Here is an 18,039-nt window from a genome sequence, read left to right as displayed (position 1 = left end):
AATTGCTTGAGAGAATCCCCATCCCCTCCCCGAATAATAACAGGGGATCCCCGAGGGTCCCCGGTCCCCGAATAATTAATAGTCTAATACATTTTTTATTTTCGATTTTAAATTAATCATATTAAAATAAACTCATACCGCTATTGTAAGCTCGTAACCAACTTTGACAGCACATTAAGGCCTCCAATGTGCTTGGATGAAGTTTGTTATGGTATGAGCTCACAACTCTACCACTAGTGTTAAAAGCTGATTCAGAAGCAACTGTTGTAATTGGAATTGCCAAAATATCTCTAGCAATTCGAGCTAATGTAGGATACCTATTAGCATTTGTCTTCCACCAACTCAAAATATTAAAATCTTCCATCCGAGATATAACTTTCTCATCCAAATATGAATCTAATTCATCTGCAACAACTGCACAATCTCCATTGTTTACATAATCATTAAAACCTGTCATCCATTTGGTTGCTTTCTTATAAGAATCCCCTGTAGATCTAGTAGAAGAACTACTACCAGTATAATCAAAGCAATAAACAGTTGGTGAAAACTTCAATTAATACTCTTCAACTAATTCCCGGCAAAGGGTGACCACTTTCCCAACATACAACTATTTTGATATTTATTATTTTTAACAATATTTATAATTTTGTTATTTATTTATTAGTAATTTTAAAAATAAAAATAAAATTAAAAATTAAAATGGGGAAATGGGTAGGGGATGGGGATTCCACCTCATCCCCGTCCCCTCCCCGAATAAAAAGTTGGGTAAAAAATTTTCCCCGTCCCCTCCCCGAAAAAAAAATTGGGTATAAAATTATCCCCGTACCCTCCCCGAATGGGGAAAATCCCCGAGGGTACCCATCCCCGTGGGGATTTTTGCCATCCCTATGATTGTTGTTATAGATCAATGTTTGTTTTGCATATTTAGCTCAAACAAATTAAGGGTGCGTTTGGGATTGAGGTTGGGCAGCTATAGCTTAAAAGCTACAGCACTAAAGTGTTTGGTAAACACTAGCTGCCGTAACTTTTAAGCTATGTTGATATGATTTTTCACTTGTATAATATAAAATTTATTATATCTTTAATATTTTTATCAAAATTATTATTTAAAATTTATATTTACTATATATTATTAACTTTTGTTTCATAATTACAGCTTTTTTTTTTCACAGCAGCTGTAGCTTAAAAACTACAGCACCTCAATTCCAAACACACCCTAATTACAGACTTCGGTTGGCATAAAGAAGTTTGTACAACTCTTACAATAATAATCCATACACACACACATTATCTTTTTTTTTTTTCCCTTTTTTTGAGAAAAGAGTTTCAAACATAACGATGCATAGTTAGAGAAAAGACTTTTATTATTTTTTGTAACATCAAACAGGTAGTATAGAGAAATAAAGATTATTATTTATTTTGGATTTTTTTTATTTTTTTAACATTTCCTAACTAATATAGCTAAGACTTGTTTCACCATAGTTGAAAAAAAGGATAGTACCTTATTGATTAATAAATAGCATCTAGATTTAATATATCATCCTAGAAAAGGAGGGTCCATGACCCCAACAAGAATTAAGATTAACTTTTTTTTAATTTATAAATATTAGTTAGGAGACGTGTCTCGGTTGGTGATTATTAAATTATTATCCATGCAATGGATATTGGGATATTCATTGCTGCATGAATAATACTTCATTCCATCGACAACTTAATTAATCTTTTTTTCTTTTGTCATTTCGTAACTTAAATTTAAAGACTCTTAACAACTTCTGTGGCATTTTTCCAAATATTGATCTTCCCCTTTTTCAAATATTAAAAAGTTGTTTCTCATGAATGAATTTTGCTTGCTCTTCGAAATTGAAAATTAAAATGTTTCGCATTGGAGATCAAAATTAGAAGATTATCCAAGCTTCTAACGCAATTATTGAGAGGGTCGCTGGGCCATTTCACTTATCCAAGCTTCTAACGCAAGTCCAACTCCATACACCTTGGGCTAAGTGGCTAATCCATGTCGGCCTTTGAACTTCCTGGTGTTTATTTATTCAGAATTCGCTCATGGCTATTTTAATTAGAGAATTTTTAGCACACTTATTATTGTATATTCTCTCCCACTTAGGGGACACGTAACAAAAACTCCTATAAATTATTTTTATTTAATGATTTTTACTTTTTATTTTTTGTATAACTATGATCATGATTGAAAGCAAACCTTTACCTCTTTCAGGTTAGAATATGGACCACCTCTCTTGTTTGGGCAGCCCACTGCTGTAGGCCTAGAATGCCTCATAATTTTGGACTTGTAATAGGCTAAGCTGAAGAGTTTTAGATCCTAATGAGTATCAAGCCCATTGCCCCTCATAAAACATAAATCTTCTCAAAATCCATCTTTCTTTCTTTCTTTCTTTTTTTTTTTCCCGCCCCAAAATATTATTAAAAAATTCCTATAAATTATTAAAATTTATCCACATAGAAAATTTATTTAATGAAAAATATAGTCACATTTTTTTATAACAATGATAATGATTGAAATAAACCTTACCTCTTTCGGGATAGAATATGGAATACCTCTCTTATTTGGGCCAGCCCGCAAATGTACGCTGGGAGTTTATTTCAAAATCCTCGAAATCCTAATGAGTACGAAGCCCATTGCCCCTCATAAAACTTAAATGAATCTTCTCAAAATCCTCCTTTTTTTTTTTTAGGCCCCAAAAAATTATTTAAAAAAAAAAAAAGGTTCTTGCTTCTTAATAAAAAAAAATTTAGGTTTGTTCTTCAATCTTTTGAATGAGTTTATCAGTAATCCTTCTGTGGCATGAAATGCTGTAGTTGTGAGTAATGAAAGAAGATGGCATCTGGGATAAATATAAACTTTTTTTTTTTTTTTAAATTACTGCCAAGCCAAGAAACAACTCAAAACGTACAAAACAAAAATAAATGAAACAAATTGAGACAACTTTACAATCGAACAACAAAGCTTCTTCCCAGTCACCTGGTCAGGCCAAACCACTGCTCTTTAATGAGTTCCAACTTTACTAATCCTCATTAAATTGAAGACTTTGTACCCAATCACTTTATTTTAAAAAAATTTTTTTGCAGAAGTTACAAAAATGATATCTTAAAAAATATATCTAAAAATTGTTTTAGAGAATATTTGGGAAATCTAATAGCACGTTGCCTCGCATGTGCATTTCCCACCAATGTTTTGTACAAATCCTTTTTTTTTTTTTTTTTTTTCATTTTTATCCCTTTGTCAAATGAACTTACAATTTTCTGATCCATTTGTTTTGTAATTTCTTGAAAACACTAATCATTTTATAACTTCTACAAATCAAATCCTGCTCCAAACTTTTTCTGTAAAGGAGACCTGATTTCCATAACATTTCGTATCACTTAAACCAACTATTGCTTAATTATTTAGGTAATATTTATCACACTAATCACTCACTAATAGCTAGTTTACTTACTAATTAAGTGAGAGCGGTTTTGGTTATAATTACAACTACAATTATTATTTTGTAATAGAGAAGTGCAATGATGACACACCTCCCAAAATTAGTAGACAATAAGACTACAATTTGGTGTTTTGAGTCATTCAATACATAGAAAAATATTAAATTTAGCAATTCGATGAAAATTAAATAGTTAAAAATAGGAAGACCACGTATATATTCTGATCCAAAAATATTAAAAATAATAATAAAAAAAACAAAGGGGGAGACAGACCAAACATGAAACTTTGCATACACAAAATAAAAAGTACATTTTTATTCATATGACGAGCTTTAAAATCGAGGTAAGGCCATTGCGCCCGTAGTTTAAAAAAGACGAATAATCGCATTCATTATACTGTTTGTCCATAACAACAACAACAATAATAATAATATTCGTTCAAAAGGGTGCATTCTGTTTACATTACATTAAATTGTACCTAACTTTGGACCTTCTTCTAGGTCTAAGAATTTGGATAAAGGGAAAGGATGAGGGGACTGTTACGGGCAAGTGCAAATTAAAAGGTTCATGTTCAAATTCAATACTCAAGTCAATTGGCTTTTTTTTTTTTGACAAAGTTTTGCAAGTAAAACAACTAAAAACACAATGTTATCATTAGGCTTCTGGTCCAGTGGCCAAACCCTACACTTATAAATGTGAGGACAACGATTCGAGTCTATGTGATATATATAGAGGTTTATTTCTTTTCTTATTATGATACATAATTAAATGAAGAAGATCTTCTCTTTCGATTATAAATTTAGAATTTGTACTAATTCATTGATTACTGATATTACCACCAGCCACACTAATTTTAATCGGTAGAAATAAATATTAAACCGGTAGTGGGGGAGGGGTATTTATGTCTTTCCGCAAACTGGGTGACCCAGATCAATTATGCAGACGGCGAGAGAGGAGGAGGAGGAGGTGTACGGGACAGATATTGGTGGTGTGGTGGGTTGGAATGTATGTAATTTACTTGTACTCCCGCCATACGTTGCAGCCTCATCCCGTACACCACCATTGCATTTACTTACATGTACACCTCACCGCCGATGCCCTCCCTTCTCCCTATCCGCTGGCTGTACAAGATTTGTTTTTGTCCTCAAGTGTAAATTAATTTGGAAAATATTTGAATTGGAGATAATTAATTCAATAAAATTATTTCACTAACCCGTGCGGAGGAGACAAGTGGAGTTAATTAATTAAGATAATAGATGATTAAAAAAATAATAAAAATGATATTACAAATTACAATCTCCAAAACGAACGACACACATTCTCTCTCTCTCTCTTTAGAAAGTTCATGTGTAGTGTAGCATTGCATCGTATCTCTCTTTCAATCCATTTTTCTGTGAAACCACATACATACATACATAATACATTACACATACTGCAGCAGCATACATCATCACATTACATGCATTCTCTCTCTCTCTCTCTCTCTCTCTCTTATTTCTTTCTTTATCTTTTCTTCTAGTTTTCTTCTCTGTCTCTCTAGAAACGACAAGAAATCTGGAAAGTTCCGGTATAAATAGAGAGAGGAAGGCCAGCTGAGGCTGGGAGGGCTTATTAATAGAATAGAAGAAGCAGCAGCGGCAAATAACAACTACACGCATACATATTACTGATAGCCCTTCATTCGCTTTTCTTTTCATCGTTAGGGTTCCAAATTCACCTGGCTGCCTGCTAGCTGCCTCTGTGCTGCGTACCAGCTGCTATCCTAAAAAGCTTTCAGAGCTCGCTTGTAATACGCATAACATAGCATAATTAGTTAAAAAGACCTGAGAGAAAAAGACTTGTCTTCTTAATTAATTAATCAATTAAAATTACCACCGTTTTCTTGAACTAGCTAATTCGTACAGTACGCACCTTAAACTACCGTACAGTATCATTATAATTCCTTCAAAATGGGGAGAGGTGATGACGAGGTGGTGATGATGAATATGGAAGTGAAGCCTGCATGGTTGCAAGGGTTGATGGGGGAGACATTCTTTGGAGGGTGTGGGGTCCATGAGAATTGCAGGAAGAATGAGAAGAACATCTTTTGCTTGCTCTGCTGCCTTAGTATTTGCCCCCACTGCCTCCCTTCTCATCGCTCTCACCCTCTTCTTCAGGTACCTTTTTTTTTTTTTTTTTCTTCTCTTTTCTTTGATTTTGTTCTCAATTCTTTGAATTCTTTAACACCATCGTCATAAATGAAGGTTTTTTTTTAACCATCTTTTTGTCCCTTTTCTTGCCTGTCGTGCTCAATTTTTTGGTGGGTTGTGAGTGAATTCGTTTGGTTAATTCTCCAGCATGATTAAAAAAAAAAAAATTCCGCTTTTGCTATTCTTTCCCAAAATTCTGTTTTGGGGTGTCTCATCTTCCTCTATTAATATTCTTTCATAGCTCGATTTCTTTTTTTTGGGGGGTGGGGGGGGGGGGGGTGGTTGAATTTAATCAATTCCTGGTGTGTTATATATCAGTACAATTCTCTTTGTTTTGAATTGATTCAAGGATATTTTTCTATCATATTCTTGTTCGTTTTTTAAGTGGGAATTTAGTGAATCTTTCTACTTTCCTTTAGCCAGTTTTCATTCCCACAAGTACTTTTTTTTTCCCTCCAATAATACTATATCTTATCTTAAAGCATCAAACCCCTCTGAATTAAACTTCTACCAGCTGTTCTAACTCATCTTTAAGGTTGAATTTTTGCCAATTTAAAGTCAATCAAATGCAATTCATTTTAGTTTTGTCGAATTTCCTCCATGCAATTGTTTCTCTCTTAAAATTAGTAAATAAATAAATGAACCACCCTTTTAATCCTTCAAATTGATTATACAAACCTATCTGCTAGATGCTCAAAACTACTCTTTCTGGTTCCTTTCTGTCATAATTAATTAATTAATTTACATTCAGATATGTAATGATTCTGCTGTGTTTGTTGACTAGAGATGAAGGATCTGTACTCCTTAATTCTTGTAAACCTGTTTTTTTTTTTTTTGTGTCTGTGTGTGAAATCACTGATAGATTCTCTCTCTCTCTCTCTCTCTCTCTCTATTATTAGTTATTGTGATTACTTGTGCCGAGAATCTTTAATGCTTGAGGTCCCTTTTCCAATTATTTTTCAGTTGTCAATTTTTAATTTTGCCCTTGTTCCCACTTTTTAGAGTGAGTTGATTTATTTCCTATATATGGTATATTTCTTTTTTATCCTTTTTTATTGCTTAATTTTTTCTGCAATGGCCTTCTCAGCTGTTGCTTTCAATGAAAGTGAAAGTTTGACTCACCATTTCTCCAATTTCTATATTCAAAACTGCATTTCAATTCATTATTTATTCCCAACTCAGTTCATTTAATTTCCTCTCATGAATTTTGTCAGTTGGTTGCCCAACTTTTCACCTAAATTTCAATCTGTCCTAAAGAAAAATTTAACCCAGGTTAATGAAATTTACTTGTACTCCACTCACAAGCCATAAACCTACAAATTAAATGCAGGAAAATTTGGCTCCATTTCTCAGCCAGTGTTTGAACATATTTGTTCATTGCCCAATTTAGTATTTGCAGCTATCCGAACTCTAGAGACAGTCGTCAATTGACTTTTTACGGTATGTTGTGCAACAGGTGAGACGTTACGTTTACCACGATGTGGTTCGACTCGGGGATCTCGAGAAACTGATCGATTGTGCCTACATCCAGGTACTTCAATTCTGATTAATTTAGAAAGAATTAATAGTGATTTTGTCTTAATTTGTTCCCTGTATTTGCATGCAGCCCTACACCATTAACCATGCCAAGGTGATCTTCTTGAATCAGAGGCCTCAGTCGAGGTCTTGTAAAGGCTCGGCCAACATGTGCTTCACTTGTGACCGAATTCTCCAAGATTCTTTCCACTTCTGCTCCCTCTCTTGCAAGGTAAATTCATATTGCTGAAAATTTGATTTGTTAAATGTTATTAGAGTTGCAATTCGCGAGTGTGACAAGTAAATATTCGCGCTGCTGCAGGTTGATTACATGGTGTATCAAGGGCAGGACTTGTCGAGCATCCTCTACAGGATTGACGAATCGGATTTTGCGTGCTCACAGTTTGATGGACTGAGAGTAGACGGCTCGGAGATCATCGACGATGATGGTCAAATCACTCAAAGCTCCTTCCTGGAGGACCCATTGCAGTACAGAAGCACATCATGCTCCAACGACAACATGGGCAGTTCCGGAATTTCGCACCAGCCCGTGGTGGTCAACAAGAAGAAGAAAGGCTTCCTCCCGGGACTCGTTCTCTCCCTCAGCAACAGGAGAAAGGGTGCTCCGCAAAGGGCTCCTCTCTCCTAAGACGTAATAATTTGGTAACTTTCAAGAATAAAATTATATAATATTATTATTATTCGTTGGTAACGTAATAGCTTCAGTGGTCATAGTTTCATTAGTCGTGGCGTGGCTTTATATTTTTAACTGTTGGGATGTCTATTTTTTTTTTTTTTTTCGTTTTCTTTTCTATATCCGAATTTGCTCCAGGAAAGCCGTTTCCGTTACTGAACTCAGGTGGATATCTTGGAGAGACTATTGTTAGTTAAAACTCTAGCCTCTTAATTTCACCAATTTTGTATCGATCATGTAATGGAAACTCGCAAGTAAAAGTATATATTTTATATATATATATATATATATATATATATATATATATGTTGTTTAGTTAAAGTTAATTTTTTGAAGCTTCATTTATTTAATCGGTTTTCTGCACGTGATGATCGTTTCATTTTGATGGACAGAACTCATCCTAATAGCCCCATCATACATATCAAATCATTAATTCATCTTCTCGACAGCCCCCCCAAAAAATAAAAAATTGTAGAAATCAACCCTCTACTCTGTTCAAAGTTTGGTCAATAAGCATACAAAATTGAAATTCTCGGAAGGAATGATGGTCGGTTCACGAGATAGCTCGGAGCCAATTTGGGTAAAACTTCCAATTTATGTCTTGATAAAAAAAAAAAAAAAAAAAATTGCGTTTAAAATGTGAATGTTACTGGTTGGAAATTGATATCTCAATGTGCGGTGGATTTTAGCAGAGGCGGTGCGCATGTTAGAGGAAGAAAGGGCGTGCAGGTGATGATGATGCATCCTGCATGGGTGTACGAGAGGGAGCGTGAAATGAATTACAGTTAGAAAAATGTTATGTAACGGACATGGAGAAAAATTGGCAGGTACCTACAGGACAAGACAGCACTGCCCATGTCCTCCTCTCCGTACGTTTTGTTTTTCTTGTTATTTTTCTTCACTCTGGTCGCTGCTATCGCCATGTGCCACGTCTTCTCCTGCTAACAGATAACACCTTATTTTGTAGCCTGCAAGAAGTGCAGGTTGAGAAAATCTGGTTTGGACTTTGGATCGATAACAAAATATCTCTCAAGAACTATGGACACACATGGTAGTATTGAAGAGTATTTGATAATCACATTTTGTGAATTTAATGAGATTATAAATTTCTTGGGTTGAGTTGTGTTCTTGCGGGAGTGTTATCTTTGTGAATTTTTTTTTGTAAATGCATGCACTTTAGTTATGAATTTCTAATTTGGGATTCTGCATCTCTCTGTAATTTACATAATATATATTGTCACTAAGAAAAATACTTGATTCGAAACTTGTGGATTTTGGTACTTTTATTACATTCTCATATCCAAATAATCACATTTGCGTTCTCATATCCAGATATTCTTACTCCAAACTATTTGAGCAAATTACATAAATAGAAAATAACAACTAAAAATATATACAAGCTTTGCAGGGACTAAATCAAAATGCTATATATATTTGATTTTGAATTGGAATAAATGGATGACAAAGGGGATGATCACAATTTATAGGGATTTTAACATTTTAGCAAGTACGTTAGTGGCCTATAATGCGTCTTGTAAATATATTGGTATAAATTATACATTTTCAAGGAGTTTGAAACATGCATCAGGTTTCTACAAGTGTGAAACACACATTATATTTCAAGTGACGGAGATGATCCACGTTATATTTTTCATAATAATTCTCTGATAAGTGTTATTAAGTTATATTATGATGTAATTTACATCAATTATAAAGTAGTAACTCAAGTTCCTTGTAATAAGGACCTGAAGGGCCTATTCGATACACAGTTTTAAAAGTATGACAATTATAGCTATTTTACTGTAATCAAAACAAATTTGGAATTATAAAATAAAGCAAGTGGAATAGTTAATAAATATGAAACTTGGCTGGCATTGGCAAAGACATGAATCAAAATTCTAACGGTATTTGTGCACTGCTTTAGTTAATGGTATAATTTTGAGAAAATCAATGGAGGAAGCAAGTGGCGTCTCACTTGTTTGACAGAACGAGAGTCCAACAAGAACAAGGCAGAGAAACCAGAAGCCAGGGGCCAAAAGCAGAAGCTGTGAGCGACGTGTTGTTACTCGTTACCTGCTGCTACAACATGACAATGTTAAACCCGAGGCTTTGCTGACCATTTGAGTCTCACCTGCAGGAATCTTTTTGAATAGCATTTATCATTCAAGTGCCCAAGTTTTCAATTTTTATCAAATAAATACATAACTTATCACACTTAATTGCGCGAATCCTTACCGTACTAGTTTTATTTGATTTTGGACAATTATCCACCGTCCACATATTTTTTCGCACTTTTTAAAAATAAACAATTCTTAATTTTTTTTTCACCGAACTCCACTTGAAATTATAATTTTTTTGCATCTGTCTACTACCATTTTCAAACCGTTAAAACTTTGTTGACGTCATAAGGATATAATGATAATTTTACCTACGCTTCAGAAGCGTAATTTGAACAATATTCCATTAGTTTTCTTAATGGTTTGAAGACGACAGTGGATAAGTACAAAAAAATATAAATTCAAGTGGAGCTCAGTAAAAAAAAAATTAAGAACTATGCATTTTTGAAAAAGTGTGAAAAAAATATGTGGACGATGGATAATTACCATTTGATTTTTTAATAACAAAATAATTTGCACATTGAAAATGAATTTTAAGAAGCAATGCTACATACAAGTAAAAGAAATGAATAAATAACCATTCAACAAAGCGGAATAAAAAAGAAAGTGGCAAAATTAGGTGAAAAAATGTGGCCCAAGCGTGAGTTGAAGAGGTACATTATATTAATAAACGGAAGCTCGTAATCACACAAAGGCGCTGCATGTCCAAAGAGAAAAACATAAATTCTCCTAAGGTTGCCACATGCTAATTGAAGGAATGTACATTATTAGAATGGGAGTCAGATGAATCACATGGCTTGTCACATTCTATTCATTGTCACTCGGCTTCCATAATAAAATGTGTAAGAACCTAGGCAGCACTCGCAGCAAGGACCATTATATTTCAATTATTTTACATGATACGATTAGCCCTAGCCTAGCAAGACTATACGTGGCAATACTCCCGATGCATATCTTTCAAAATTATTTGCACCCCCGAATAATTATGTCTGCCTAAAATAGAATACAAAAACTAATACAAATGTCTTATGGTAGAAGTTTTGTCCTCTAGGAAATTTTTTTTGTCTTATAATGATGGCGTAGTATTTCTATGCCAACTTTTTATGTGCCTATCTGTTATTTATACCCTAAACTCGTCCATTTACATAGCGATGAAAAACTTCAGAAATTTTTCGTTATTGAGCTCTAAATGTTTATTTGTTACTCTTAATAACTTTTGATATACCATACATTTGATATGAAAATTTAGAGGGTAGTAGCTAGAGACCGGTGATTCTAACAAAATATAATATGAGATAATCAACATAAAGTGAGAGGGAGTGTGGTACCAGATGGAGTTGTACCGTAATAACATTCTTTTATTAAAAATGAAAATTATCAATTGTATACCCTTAATTTATTCCGTTATCAAATTTACTACAACAGTTCTAGGGTATATCAGTTGTCCATCCTAAATTAATAAAATGTATCTGCCGTCTACTAAATCGTTAGTTGCCGTTTAAATACGATGTCAGAGGTGTAATTTGGTCTTTTCATATTATACAAATAATAATTTAAGGATATATGAGTGATAATTTTCAAGGTAAAAATCGTCAATTTACTACAGTTATGTTAACTTTCAAACGGTAGCTAACGTTTTAGTGGTCGATAGATAAATTTTATCAATTTAGAATAGACGATTGATACACCTTTAAACTGTTGTAGTATTTTTGATAAAAATATAAATTTAAAGTATTCGAATAATAATTTCTCTATTAAAAAATAAAAATAAAAAAGGAACAAAGCCCATGGGCCTGATGATGGGCTTCCATGCAGTAGCTCTGAGGGCATAAATATGGGGCTTCAAAATAAATGAGCATTCCGAGGAATCAAAAATGATTTTATTATTATGTTTATTAGTTTTTTTAAAAAAATAAATGCAGAGTGTAGAGAGACAAAGGGGGAGAGAGAGAGAGAGAGAAATTGTGTGTTAGTGTGTGCTTTTCAAGGTGGAATAAGTTCGAGGAAATCTAAAAAAGCTTGATTGATTTGATTAGGGTTGTTGTTTTTAGCCTATCGTGATTATGTCATCACCTGAAAAATTAAAAATTTTTGAAATCCAAATCAGCCAATCACCATTGACGCTCGTGATTCGTGATGCAGGTCGCCGTACCCAATCAACGTGTGGTGGTGGTGGGGGGGCTTCATCTCATTTATGGTGCCCAAATCGACATTCACTTTCTTCTAGTTACTTTCTTTTCTTTTTTTTCTTTCTTTTTCGAACCAACAAGAAGCAAATCAAATCAACATTCACTTTGAAACTCTTTAACAATTTTCTGTTAGTTTGGTTTCCAAATTCAATGAAGAGAACTTTTCCCAACCGGTATCACACTTAAAAAAAAAAAGTAACGAATGGTAACTTTGGTGCAGTAATTTCCAAAATTTTGCATGGGTGAAAATATTTACTCTAGTTAATCCTTTTTTCAAGTTCTCCCAAAAAATAGATGGTTTATTAATTACTTTTTTTGGCCTCTAAGATTTTGGCCTGGCTAACATAACTATTTTTTTTTTTTTTAAAAAAAAAAGATTGAGGACATTAATATTTTTTTCTTCATTTTCTCCTATCAATAAGCAAAAGTAACCACACAAGTTTTATATCTGTTGGACTAAATAACAAGAGACACAATACAATTACATTTTTACCCAAAAAAAAAAAAAACGAAATGTGAAATACATGTATTGAAGCTTTAATAATTATTACTCTATGAATGGTGGAACCCACTTGACTTGTCCAATCATATTGGTCTTTATTACTACATTCAAACCACCGAATTATTGAGTATGTGACTCCAATTTCAATAACTAAATTCGTTTAATGTGTGTTGTGCATTCATAAGCACTTTTTTTTTCTCCCCAATTTATAAAAAAATTACTATTTTATTTTTCAATTCTTCCTTGGACTCATTTTTTTTTTGGTGAATAATATGGAGAATATTTTTAAAAAATTAAGATTTTGCCTAATTTTCTGCTTACTTCAGTATATGTGTGTGTTTTGAATAACACTGATAATTTTATTTCAACTAAAATAGAAACACTAAAAGAACACAGTGGTGTATTAATATTAAAATCAACTACAAAGACACTATTACTATAATCAAGGGGGATAAAATTAATTTAACGCAACGATGATAAGCACTGCTAAAATCTACTCATAACTTACTAAAAGTTGCCAGTAATTGATAGTGCTAGTAAAAGTATATGTGCATATATATATATAAGAGAAAAAAAATAAAAATAATTGAAGCAATGCATAGACCCAAAGTAATGATTTAGTGGATGATAATTCTCATTTTATTGTGAATGATAATGTCACGTAGTGTTGTTTGATTAATTCACAGTATTAATAATATTCATGAGGGCAATCATTCGCCAACCATTATTTCAAATTTTATTATATATGTGCAACTATCCACATGAATTTTATACAATATATCACTTTTTCACTTTCTCATTAACACTATTAGAGGATTTAACATAATATTAATAAAATAATTATTTCACCCTTAAACGTAAAGAAGGCTATTTAATTATAGCTAAATGATTTTAAAAAATATATTTTATTTCGTAGATGTTGGAACTAATAATAGCTACAAAATTAGCTATGTAAACTCATCATATTGCTAATTTCAAGATATATATATATCATTAAAATAAGCACTTTAGCTAATTTGTAGTTCATTTACAACATAAATTAAGAGCTCGTGCTCATATAATCCATTCTTAATAACATATCGCGGACAGCAACAACAAAACTAAGCCACCAACAGAAACTGTTATATAGTTATAGATAATACATTCAAAATGACTATAAAACTAGTTTTCATCAACTTTAAATATCATAGTTTGTTCCCATCAATAAAAAAAAAAAAAAAAAAAAGACTAGGTATGAGGAAGTTTAAATTTATTGTTTGTTCTCATCAATCCAAAAAAACAATACATTCTACAATTATCCCAAATAATAACCAATTAATATTTTTTTATATTAATTGTTTAAATAGTCATGTTATCAATATTTGTTTAAACTCTCTAACATCATTAATGGAAAAGTGGAACCATGGGGTTATTTAGACTTAAAAAATTATATATGAACACTTTTTTGGTTTTGAAAAGATTATCACTAAAAGGTCCGTGATCTAAATTACCATTATTGGTAGACAAAAAAAAAAAAAAACCCTAAATCTTAACTAGCCTCTTGGATTATCTTTGTCATCAACACTTGTTAGTAGAATGAAGTGCTGAATGACGGAATTAGGCTAAAAGCTTGTAGTCGGTAAAGCTCCGTTTGGATATGCTCTTGAGAATCAAGTACATTCGAATTCATGCATTTAATTCTCTTTTCGTGGTGAAGCTATATATGAAAATTAAACAAAAGAGCCATGTGATAACAAAAATATTTAAGTGCTTGAATTGGTTATCAATATAATTTTGTTTATCAGCCGCTGTTTCCTGAATCTTTCGTAGGTTTGTAATGGTTACCGCACTGCATTCAAAGTTCAATGGCAATACACTTTCCCCACTCATAAAGAGTCATCAAATTGTGATGTATCTTTCTAGGTGCTAGCCGCATCATCTTGCTGGAGATCCATTCATCCTTGTAGAATGTGAGTGGTAACAGTGTATAGGAGGAGCTGTACTGAACCTGTAAATGGGACTTTTGGCGGGAGGCATGAATAAGAAAGAAGGAAGTAAAAGCAGTGGGAGGGGAGAGGGCACCAGTCATAAGTGAGTATCTGTAGCAGTATCACCCATCCCTATCAAAAATCTAAAAAAGTGTCAGCCTTTTTCAACTTGTTGCTTCAGCTAGCTGGTTGGCTTATATTTTTCTATATCAAATCACGATTCAATCCAAAAAACATCATCCCTCTCCATCACCTTTTTTTTTTTTCTTGGCGGCTTGTTTGATTTGGGGTTATGGGGTTACATTCTTGTGACCATTGGTTATTTCGCCGACCTCTCCTCCTCCCTTTCGTGTTGACTAACTCTCCATCCATGGTGCGTGTAAATTCCCCATTTGAATCTTATTAGTTTCCACATCCTTGTATTAAAATTTTTCCTCGAAAGGAGTATGTATAAATTACTGTCTAGTATAATAATTTCAACATCTTTTTGATTAATTACTGTACACTACATCCACGTCCCAGTTCTACTCTTTTAAGTTAAAAGTAATCTTTGGAATTTTGAATCCCTATCCTTTAGATTTTGTGAGTGTTAATTGGTTTAATTAGTGAAATTTTTATGATAGTATAAAAAATTTTAGGTTCTAAACTCATTAATGTTATAAAGATAAAAGAAGACATATATCTTACTTTTCATTACGTACTTTGTATTTTCTCATAAATATAATTTGTTGGACCTTGTTAGTTGTTAAGTTACATTATGATGTAATTTACATCAATCAGTAAGTTGTAATTAGCTACCTAAAATTAGAACTAACTAAACTACTTTTAGGTCACTAATTACACCTTTTAAATTAATGTAAGTTACATTATAATGTAACTTAACAATATCCTAATTTATTTTAGCGCAAAATTTGTGAAACTTTTCATAATTGGATGCAACTACTAAGACAGGAGGTGTCTCTATTTATGTAACTCAATAGCCTCTGTGCTCTGGGCAAATGAGATTTCTGTAAACATACAATAAAGCAATGCTTTATGGTTTGGAAGAGCAATGACCTGGAAAATTGAAATCACACAAGTGGGAGAGTGTGGCACACATTCTTGAAGGTGAGATGGACATAAAAAAAAATAATAATAAGGGGGAAGAAAATAGCATATTTTTTGTTTAGGGGATCTGTCTATGTTACAGATTCGGTAACAAACATCTCCCGTCATCCCACCATCCGATTTTCTTTTGTTTAGTTTCTCACTCCACATCCAACGGCTGATGCTGCAGTCTGTAGCTTACAGATTCTGTAACGTAGTTTTGTCCTTGTTTTTAGGTGTCTGTGAAATTTCTTTTATAGGCTGAGTTAGTCGTTGTTGTTCTACAGTAGCTTACCTCACATCAGCACTACGTATATTAACTATTTGTTACCTTTTTTTTTTTGTGTTTCTGATGATGATATGGTAATAAAGTAGTGACATCAAATGGCTGCAAAGGCAAAAAAGCGAGAGAATAATTGGAGTAGGCCGAAAAAAAAAAAAAAGATGTCGCAAAAGGTGTAAAGCGTGTTCGCCAATTTCTAGCAATTGCATCATTGGCAATTATATTTGATAAACTAATCAACTCAGGTTTTTGGTAACCTGGGTTTGGTCTGTTTCAAACTTTCAATCTCCATTTCATATCATTTGTAAATCAACTCGTTCATAACGTAGCTGAAATATTTGAATTTATAACTCATCAAATATACTATTAAAAATTTAAAAAGATTTCTTTTTATATTTTATTAATTTAAACCCACGAAAGTCTTTAATTTTATTGAATTAAGACTATGACTACGTTAGAGTTCATTTACGGTAGAACACGAATCTCAGCCACACACATAGTAATAAATATTAAAAAATTTATTATAATTTATTATTTATTATTTATCACTTTATGTGTGTGACTGAGATTCGTGTTCTACCGTAAACGATCTCCAACGTAGCCAAACCCCTGAATTAATTACCGCTTAGACAGATCTGTGACTCTTTAAGGGTAGGGCCTTGCTCCACCGGCTAATGAATGGTCTTATCAAGGTCTAAGAATTGAATAAGGGGTCTTGTGCTGTGTGCGTATTTAATTAATAAAAGAGTAACTAATAAGTGATTCCCAACTGTTCAAACTTTAGAGTGTTGCAATTAAATAAATAAACAAATAAATAACTATTGAATTCTAGTTGGATGATTATTTTGGAGTTGGAAATAACCCATGAACGGATGGAAATCATTGCAACGCAATGTCTAAAAATATGCAATGATCAGAAGGAGGTGGAAATGGACCCAACAATCAGAAACCCCAGAGCTTTATAATTGTCCTCAACTTTTGACCAATTTGGTTGGACTTGGACTGCCTGCTGTTGCCCTGCAACCTGCAATTCATTCATTCATCATTTTTCTCCCTATGGGACACATATTGGCACTACCCTACAACATTTGTAGGCCTGTTGCCTCCGCCCTGCCATGTTTCATTAATTATCTTGATCTCCTTCTGCTCCTCCTTCTTCTTACCTTGCAGCATCTTTGTCAACCGTAAATAACCAAGTTGTTGAAGTTGACTTGAGTCTTCTGCATTTGTCTTCCCACCCCCCCTCTTTTTTTTTCTTTCGTAAAAGAGAGATTTTCATGTGAATTTTAAATTCTGTTTCAAAAAGCCACCTTGTGACCAACTTATATGTGGAATCCAAGAGATATCCCGGGTTAAGTTAATTAAATGCTCCCTTAAGGTTTCCCCCTTGGGCCATGTTAAATTTCCTTCATTTTTAAGGGGTGGAATGTTTTTTTATTTACCAAATTTATTTGGTTTATTTACGGAAATGCTTTGGAAGTTGGTTTTAAAATTTTCTTGGATTTTTCCCCCCCCCCCCCCCCCCCCAACCACAAACCAAAAAAAAAAATCGCCAGTTTTGTTCACAAGAAATTTTTTTTGAAAGGGCTTTTCAATAATATTACAAAAACATCGTCAACTATGAAAAATGCGGGCTGGACAGGGTTCTTCTTGAAGAGCTAATGTTTGTTGTGCTTTAAGGCCAGCAAGGAGCCCAACAGCCCCAATCTTTCTTCAGCCTGTGAACAAATTTACTAATCAACGATTCATGAAGATTTTTGGAAATTGGAAGATTTTCAACTTTTCAGAAAATCATTGATCTATTGTTGTTCTAATTTATTAAGATCAAAACTTACAATGGCATAAGCTACATAAGAGCATAGATTATCATTTTGAACAATTTGAACATATTCACATACCCTTTAGGCTCATCTATTAGAATCCTCTTTCTTATCTTGCCATGATAACAAAATTGTAATGCACTGTCTAGACTGTAAATTTAGAGTTCAGGGGATGAGAGAAAAAAAAAAAAAAAAAAAACCTGTAATGTTCGCTTCAAGAAGAG

At 33.1% G+C, this 18,039-nt stretch overlaps 1 protein-coding gene across 1 annotated transcript; it reads left to right on the top strand.

Annotated features, from left to right (window-relative positions):
- Positions 1-4,966: 4,966 nt before the first annotated feature.
- On the top strand, positions 4,967-8,036 carry LOC18051435. Its single transcript, XM_006448577.2, has 4 exons — positions 4,967-5,609; positions 7,099-7,173; positions 7,249-7,389; positions 7,480-8,036. Exons 1-4 carry the CDS (start codon positions 5,403-5,405, stop codon positions 7,804-7,806), a joined length of 750 nt encoding a protein of 249 aa, XP_006448640.1. The 5' UTR covers positions 4,967-5,402; the 3' UTR covers positions 7,807-8,036.
- Positions 8,037-18,039: the final 10,003 nt, after the last annotated feature.

This window comes from Citrus clementina, unplaced genomic scaffold, assembly GCF_000493195.1.
Source record: "Citrus clementina cultivar Clemenules unplaced genomic scaffold, Citrus_clementina_v1.0 scaffold_2, whole genome shotgun sequence".
Taxonomy (NCBI): domain Eukaryota; kingdom Viridiplantae; phylum Streptophyta; class Magnoliopsida; order Sapindales; family Rutaceae; genus Citrus; species Citrus x clementina.
The sequence above is the reverse complement of the archived record's forward strand: the minus strand, read 5'-3'. Positions and strand labels throughout refer to the sequence as shown.